This window comes from Papaver somniferum, chromosome 8, assembly GCF_003573695.1.
Source record: "Papaver somniferum cultivar HN1 chromosome 8, ASM357369v1, whole genome shotgun sequence".
Taxonomy (NCBI): Eukaryota; Viridiplantae; Streptophyta; class Magnoliopsida; order Ranunculales; family Papaveraceae; genus Papaver; species Papaver somniferum.
This window is the reverse complement of record NC_039365.1, coordinates 97,380,528-97,389,595: the sequence shown is the minus strand read 5'-3', so window position 1 is coordinate 97,389,595 and position 9,068 is coordinate 97,380,528. Positions and strand designations below refer to the sequence as shown.

Genomic DNA, 9,068 nt, shown 5'->3' with positions numbered 1-9,068 from the left:
TTCAAAGGCTACCTAGCCGCTACGAACCATCATTGTACACAGTTCTAAAACCCTGAACCATAGTGTATATTCTTTTATATAATTTCAAGGCGAACTTCTCACATGTTTATATGGATTCTTAATAAGAATTTCATCTAAACTGAGAAAGTAAGACTTAGAAAAATCACTTAAGATGCGTATAGTTAATATCTAATTACTTGGAAAACATAGTGATTTTGATTAATCGTAAGGTCGGATTTCTTGAATGTTCAGTCTTTAATATTTACAACCACCAATAATGATAAATTTTTAACCTAAGACTATAAGACCTAAACTTTTAGACGAAACAAACTTACAATAACTCGAGATATTTTTGGATGATAATGATAATTTTCCTGATATGGCTTACCTTCGCATGTAGGGTCTACTGAGACATGCTTTAAAGAATCTCTCCCCTTTGTTAATTTTTGGCAGTAAAATTAACTTTTACAAATATTTTTCTCTTAAGCTCATACACCATATAACTTGATAATTTTCAACAACTTCAACATATGACTTTTTTCAATCCTGAGGTTTTGATTATAATAATAATTTTATTCTTATTTGGATTCAAATAGATTTCTTCATTTAGCTCTAAGTTGTTATTTCTGAAATAGTAACTAAAAACCAAACTTAAACTCTTGCTCGATTTTGGCATCACTAGTAGTACCTTATACCCACATTAATTAATAAGGCTTTACGTACTTCATATTGTATATTATCCGTCTTAATTTTTAGTCTTTTATGTACAAAGACATGTTTAACATTCACACATTAACCCTCCTTCTAATAAGATAATTCACGTTATACTTCATATGTTATAGATTTAGGACTACTAAGTTTGCCAGTTATGAAAGTAATATTTCCACTAAACTTTCTCATCTCTTTTGTCATAAACGTTGACAAAGACTTCAAAATATGATAAAATAGGTTTATATGAGAAATCTATAAGAGAGAAGAAGGTTAATTAGAAGAACAATAGATTTTACTTCATTATATACAAGAACAAGCAACAATAATGAACACTATGGGCAATAATCAAGAGCTCTTGAAGTTCTTCAGAAGTATTTTGTATTATTACGAAATTAAATATCCAAAACATTTGTATTATCTTGAATAAGCATCAATAACATAAATGTTAAAGGCATTAATCAATATTCATGAATATAATATAAATAATCTCATGAAAGTAATGCAATACACAAGATATGATCATGGAATAATAAGGATTGCAATGGTCTATCTTTTTTTTTTTTGTTAAATCACTTTTTTTTTATTGATAAAGGAACTAAAAAACCAAATTACAGGACTGACCCATTAAAAAGTTATAGGGCAGACCCAAAATAGAAAAAATTAAAAGATTACAGACGAGGCCCAATAAGGACAGAGCCCAACAATCAAAACCAAGACATACTTTTTACAGAGACAATATAGATCTTTGAGATGAATTACTCTTTACAAGCAATCTCTGTAGTATGTTGTATGTGGCATTTCTACTTGAGCTAAAGATGATGGCCTCCCTTTATGTATGATAGTAACTCCTTGAGATATACATGTTCCTTGCCTTGTAACATTCTTCATACTGAATGTCATCTAACTTGCTAGTTACTTGTAACCATCTATTCCTTAGATACCAAGGAACTACACCCTTCCTGAAATTCTCCATTACTGATTTTTTAGATGCTATAATGATGATCTTGCTACACTGCATTTTATAGCCTATTCAGTGGCACACACTACTAACAAGACTTTAGCAATGAAACTTGTATCTATTCCAACTCCTCCAGAAACAGTACCAATGACCTGACTTTGGTGATTTCTAGCAATTATTCCATATCCTGCTGCACCAGGATCCCCAATTGCTACTCCCTCACAACAGAAAAGAGTATATCCCACCTTTGGGTTTCTCCACTGACATTCCATTATAAAATATTTTTTAATATTTCTCTGCTCCAGCTTGAAAAAGTGAAGGATATTTGTATCATAATCTGTCATCCATTTTGCACCAGTCATTCTATAACTTCCATAAAACACAAGGCTCAGAATTCTTCTTCTAAAGCACTCTAGATTTGGATGAATACCTTCATGAATCAATTTGTTCTTCTGAAACCATAATTCCCTTAATATGGTACATGAATATATAATCCAAACTTGCTTAACAAAGGGACTTTTATGCTTAGCAAACTATAAAATATCAGAAAGTGAAGAAGGTACTTGGAAGTTAAAGATTTGCACTAACCATTGCCATATATTGGTACTGAAAATGCATATCCAGATAAGGTGGTTCATACTATCTTGATCTTTTTTACAGATGCAACACTTGGAAGCTAATGAGTAGCCTTTAGTTACCATCTTTTCATCATATGTGTAAATTCCTTGTTGTATCTTCCAAATGTTGCTGGCAATTCCTGGATGCAAAAATGGTTTCCATATCTGAGAGGGCCAATGCACTTTAGGTTCCTTGATTCTAATTTTTTCAACAGCAGCAGCAGTAGTTCACATCTCCACTCCACACAACCATGTCATTTCCTCCACTCACTAAAGGTAAAGAAGAAGGAATCATACCTTGTAATTCAGTAGGAATTCTCTATTCACCATCAACCAATATATCTTATACTTTAAGATGTATATTGTTTTGCACTGTGGCATTGTATCCAAATATGTCAATTAAAGGCCTGTCTTCTACCCAAGTGTCAAACCAAACTGAAATTTTGTTTCCATCACCAATACACCATCTTACATTATTTCTGAGTTCCATCCAAGCCCATTTTAATCCTGGCCATATAGAAGATAACTTCCATTGAGTGCACCATACTTCATTTTTATCCTTATACTTGGCTGTAATTTTTTTTCCCAATCTTCTTCTGAGTTAAGTAACTTCCACATCATCTTCATCAAAAGAGCTTTATTAGTGGCCATCAACCTTCTAATACCCAAGCCACCTTCATTATAAGGAGTATAAACCTTATTCCAATGCAAAGTATCATACTTTCTTTCTTCACTATCTCCAGTCCATAGAAAATTACTTATGATTCTTTCACAAATCTTTATGATAGAACTTGGCCATTTGTAAACAACCATATTATAAATGGGAATGCTGCAGAGAACTGACTTGATAAGTACCAATCTATCATGAACGAATAGCAATTTGCCTTTCCATGCTGCCAAATAACTTTCCATCATCTCCACCATTGGCCATACTGTGTCACTTTTGACTATCCCACGTTTTAGAATAACTCCTAAGTATTTATATGGAAAAGAAGTAAGTTACATTTACAATAAACTTGATATTTGAGCTTTTCTGAGAGGAGTGCACCCATCCACAATACACTTGCTTTTGTGTTTATTTATCAATTGACCTGAACTATCTTGGTAGCACTTGAGTAAGCTGAGTAGAGAGACTAAACTTTTTTTTGAGCCATTGCTGAAGATGAACACATCATCTGCAAAAAACATACAAGTAGGATAAATTCCTTTTTTAATTACCATTAGTTGAAGTTTTCTTGTTTCAACAAGCTTGGTTAGACCTCTACTTAACACCTCCTCCATTAAAACAAACAAAATGGGAGAAAGTGGATCTCCTTGCTTTAATCCTCTCCCCATTGAGAAAAATCTCTTTGGACCCCCATTGACCATAACAGATACTTTGGCTAAAGAGAATAACACATGAAGCCATGCACACCAAGATTCTGAAAAACCATATTTTTTAAGAACTTGAAACAAAAAATTCCAGCTTACTGATTCGTAAGCTTGTGATATATCAAGCTTAAGACCCACATTTCCCCATATTCTTGTATGTCTCATTTCATTGACTAACTCTGAAGCCAACATCACTTGCTCATGTATATTTCTACCTTTAATATAGGCAGCTTGCTGAGATGAGACTAACTTACCCATCAAACCACTCATTCTTGTTGATAAAATTTTAGTGAATACTTTGAAGACGAAATTGCTTAGACCAATTGGTCTAAATTGATTTGGCTTCTTAGGATTTTGAGTCATGGGCAACAATACCAAAAAATTTGAATTGAGGCCTCTTGGTATGTATTTTGTCCTCCAACAATATTGTATAGCTTCCAAAAAATCTTTATTAATGATTTCCCAGCAAGATTTGTAAAAAATACCTGAGAAGCTATCAGGCCCTGGTGCTTCATATGCATTCATTTCCATATAGATTTCTTAATTTCATATGCATTTGGAACAATGTCAAGTATATTTTGATCTTCTTCTGTTACTAACTGAGGAATCACATCTAATAATGACTCATTGATATTGACTTCTTGAAACTGAAACCTTTTCTGAAAGAATTCAACTAAAATATCAGCAATTTTGTCTTAGTGAGCTTAAAAATTACCCTCATCATCTTCCAATTCACATATCATATTTTTTGTTTGCCTTATTTTAATGTTTGTTTGGAAAAAATTAGTGTTTGCAGAGCCGTCTTTTACCCATTGAATTCTTGATTTTTTCTTCATCATGATACTGTGTTGAACTTCCCCTGAATTCAGTTCATTTTGAGCCATCACCAGTTCACAGAGAGCATTATCATCATGAGGGTTACTATCTGAAACCAACATTTTTTCTTTAACCAAATTTTCTGCTTCTTTAATCTTAACTTGTACATTACCAAAAACTTTCCAATTCCATTCGTTTACAGCTGTTTTAAGTCTCTTAAGTTTCTGCATAAAAACATAACATGGATCTCCATATATTGGTTGAGCTAGAGGTGTAAATTGGTATGTTCCAGCACGAGCACAGCCCAGCACAACACGCTAAATTCTGAGCCCAGCTAAGCCCAGCATGTAACACCGCGAGTTCCGGACCAGGATCAAACCCATATGCAGATCCGAACTCGAAGCGTTACGAGTCGGAAATATTTCTCTTAGTTAATCTTTTTCTTTTTTTTTCACAACAAATATAATTTAGACTTTCTAATATGAATTTAAACATATGAATTTGCTAATCATTTGTAACAACAATTCCAGCAAACTTATTATTTCAAATTACATTTCAATCAATACAATAAAAAGATTCAAATCACTAAGCTACTCATTCCTAGCTTTCGATGCGCAAATCTAATAAATCTGCAAGGATGTCAATTGGGGTGAGATGACATCTCAGTAGAATGCATTACCAATTCTCTAAAGATGCGCAAACATAATCATTTTTAGCAAAGAAAAACATATGACAAGAACATGGTACAACTTCAACGAGTCCATGATATATTCAAGAATCACAATACCAACAATATTTTCGATAAATTATCCAATCTGGAATTCAGTCTATGAGTTCATAACATTAATATTATTATCAACAAATCATCCATTTAAGTTTCAACACATCATTCACATATTAATATTGTCACCAACCAAAAATGAGTTCACAACATTTATATTATTATCAACAAATCATTTATCAAATCATCCATTTAGGATTCAACTCATCAATTCACAACAACAATTCATCCATTTGAATTTCACAAATGAGTTCATAACACCGATTATGTTTCCAACAACCCATTTAATTTAGATTTCGAACACATTATTCACATATTTATAAGTCACCTCAAACCATGAGTTCACGGTACGAAAACCTTGATTCGTACACCCACCTATCGTTTATCGGCACGGACAACCTCCATTGATGGTCAGGAACAAAAGTTCATATGGGAATCATACCCATTTGCTCTCGGGGATCATTACCCGTTTCATTCACAGTACGAAAACCTTGGTTTGTACACCACCTATCGTTTGTCGGCATGGACATCCTCCATCGATGGTCGGGAAACACAAGTTCCCATGGAGATCATTAGCCATTTAACTCCCGGGGATAATTACCCGCCGTTAACATGAAACCACATTTCATCTAATGGAAAAACATGAAATCATTTCCATTCTTAAATCATTTTCACATACAACACAAGCAACCATGGCTTAACAACATGAATTTTTTTCAAGCATTTAATCAAACAAACTAACTGCAACCATATTACATTATATGTTTCATGGTGATAACTTTATCTGATCATCCTCAAATTTTACATTAACATTCTTGACACATTATTATATAACATACCCAAAATTCACACCAAACCAACGGTTCAAACAAAAGTTGACGAATTTACAATGACATCCTAAAAGCTGGGCAGATTACATATCATTACCAAACAATTCATGATAAATTTAATAAGAATCTGAAATTGACCCAATCCAAAACACAGTGATAGATAAATTCAAAATCTACAACTTTTATTAAGATCTCAAATAATTTTAATATCATTAAGACTTCCTAAGAACATCAAAACTACAGCAAAACAAATCTGTCCAGAATTTCAGAAACTATTATCCAAATTACAAGAAACATTCAACGGTGAATTTACATTGGAAAATTCTCAAATTTTAACAAGAGATACCTAATCATGGTTTCTATCAATAAGGAAGTCTGATCATCAACAAGAAGTACATATTTATTCAAATAAATTACCGAATCACAACAATACAAAATCACATAAAATAAACAACAAGGAAAAACGCCTAAAAAAGAAAGGGTTTCGCATTCTAACTTTGGTTAGATATAATCTCCTCTAGATTATCCATAGCCTTCTTCTCTAAAAACTCTAACTCCATCTCTTTCTTCTTCTCATTCTTAGTTTTCGGATCTCTAAAATTCTTTTTCCAAATGTTTATTATAAAACCTGTATTAATATTACCAATTAATACACATTTCATTATTATTATTTTTAATTTAAATCATAAATGTCTCTTTATTTTCCTCCTATTTAGGTGATTATATTCACACCTTAATATTCTTGCTCAAGCAACCCAATTAGGCAAAGGAATAATAAATAATAATTTAAACTAACTCATTAAAATCCGACCCGGAAAGGTAACTAGAAATATAGGGTATTACACAACACGTGATTTAGCCTAGCACGACCCAACATGTTAGTTTCATGGGTTGTGCTGGGTTAGCCTAATCGGCACAGTAGCACAACACACGACACGGGTAAGCACGTGGCCCAGCCCAGCACATCACGTTAAGAAAGCACGTCATAGCATGCATAAATACACCATATAAAAAGACATAATACATCACATTTTTTGTATATTTCATAAAAGAGTCACTATTCTATATAGTTTTTGACATTTTATGATGTCTTATTTATAACCACACATATAATACCTTAATATTTGGAAAATATATTTCAATATCGTTGTTATAATGTCGTCACCTATATATGCCTTAATATTTGGAAAATATATTTCAATATCGTTGTTATAATGTCGTCACTTATATATGACTAGAACAATAATTTACATGACAATAATCCAATTTTATATTTGATGGGCTATTTCTTTTTATTGAACAAACTTGTTAATTTTATTTGAAATAATTTCAAATGATATGTTGTCTATTTAAATTCTCGTGATAATGTCCGACTTAATGCATACATTAAGTGATTTCAAATTGTTTATTGCACGTGTGCCAGCACGACACACACAACACGTTTATTTGTGTGATGTGCCCTCGGCACTACACGTTTAAATCGTTGGTACAGCACAGCATGACACATGGTACGTGAAGCACGCGACTTTGTGTGCCAGGATGTGCCGGGCCGGCATGTTTTACACCTCTAGGTTCAGCCAAACTATCTTCAACCATCTTCATAAAATCAGGATGCTCCAACCACATTTTTTGAAATCTTAGAGGGACATTTTTTGGCCTAGGAACATTTTCACATCCTCTCATTAAATGTGAATTATATGACACCACTCTAATACCTACTTTGTAACCCCAATCTCCATACATTTGCAACCATCCCATGTTAAAGAAAGCTCTATCCAAGTTACATAATATCCTTTTACTACCATGCTTACAATTTGACCATGAAAAATCCAATCCAACTTTAGGTGCTTGTATGAGTTGACAAGTGTCGATACATTCACTGAAATCTAAGATTGATCTTCTTGAGGGAGAATTACCGCCAACTTTCTCTTCCATTCTAAGAATTGCATTAAAGTCACCAACGATTAACCAAGGTTTTTTTAGATCACTAATCAATTGCATCTCAGACCACAAAAATCTTCTCTGCACCATTTTAACATGAGCATGAACACAAGATACTAACACATTACCCACTTCCAATGTAATCATTTGACTTGTTATTGAAACAACTGAAGGAGTTACTATGGAGTTACTCCAAAACAACCATATATTACTTTTGTGATTAACTGAAGCATTATGAATAACCATACTCTGCATACCAGGCATATTTAGTTTACTACAAAAAGAAGAAGAACATTTTATTTTTGGCTCTGCAACCCAAAGTAATGTTGGATTGAATTTCTTGACTAAATTAAACAATTTTTGCTGGGCCCTAGCTCTTCTAAGACCCCTAATGTTCCAATAAAGAACTTTCATGGTTTTGGATGGAGGTTTGGACCTCCCTTTCCAACATTTTTTCTAAAGTTATATTTAATTGGTACTTGTTTGGAAGATGTAATTGTTGAAATATTCTTAATATTTGGAGAGGTGTTACTTACTGAATTTACTGAATTTTCTGTCTTCTTTTTCCCAGAAGAATTCACCACTGAAGTCCATGAATTGAATTGTACTGGTTCTGTAGTGACCTTTCCTGATCCTGCATCCACAAACTTCACTTCACTTTTTTCTAGTTCAGTGACTTCTGCCATTTGAATAAGCATATGAGGTTCTATCTCAACTATAATTTTTTCATCAACACTCAATTCATCTTCTTCTTTTTGCTCAATTTGACTTAGAGCATTATATCTACCACTATTCATTTGAATATGAGGGGTTATTATATTTGATACTATTGAGTCTTCCACCAATGGATTAAAAACAGAACTATAATTACTTGCACCATTTCCTTATTGTTACAGTTATTGAAAAGGCGAGGGTACCCAAATATACCTCAAGATAAAACTTTTCCTACTTATAAGTCCTTTCTGCGAAAGTGATTGTCTATGGACTGAGTCGAGACAGTAAAACTAATCGGTTCACACTTCGTGTGATCGTCTATGACGAGA

General features: G+C 33.0%; 1 protein-coding gene across 1 annotated transcript; it reads right to left on the bottom strand.

Annotated features, from left to right (window-relative positions):
- Window positions 1–4,178: 4,178 nt before the first annotated feature.
- Window positions 4,179–8,822, bottom strand: LOC113305820. Its single transcript, XM_026554818.1, has 4 exons — window positions 8,562–8,822; window positions 7,648–8,106; window positions 4,467–4,697; window positions 4,179–4,316 (listed from the first exon to the last, which is right to left on the bottom strand). Exons 1-4 carry the CDS (start codon window positions 8,820–8,822, stop codon window positions 4,179–4,181), a joined length of 1,089 nt encoding a protein of 362 aa, XP_026410603.1.
- Between the last annotated feature and the right edge of the window lie 246 nt (window positions 8,823–9,068).

Bases quoted from the DNA above. Each gene is read 5' to 3' on its own strand.
- LOC113305820 (XM_026554818.1), bottom strand. From the start codon at position 8,822: ATGAATAGTGGTAGATATAATGCTCTAAGTCAAATTGAGCAAAAAGAA. The intron at 8,107-8,561 runs GTAAGTAACACC...AAAATGGTGCAG, and splicing joins CAGAAAATTCAGTAAATTCA to AGAAGATTTTTGTGGTCTGA. The intron at 4,698-7,647 runs GTAAAACATGCC...GTTTTTATGCAG, and splicing joins GTTTGGCTGAACCTAGAGGT to AAACTTAAGAGACTTAAAAC.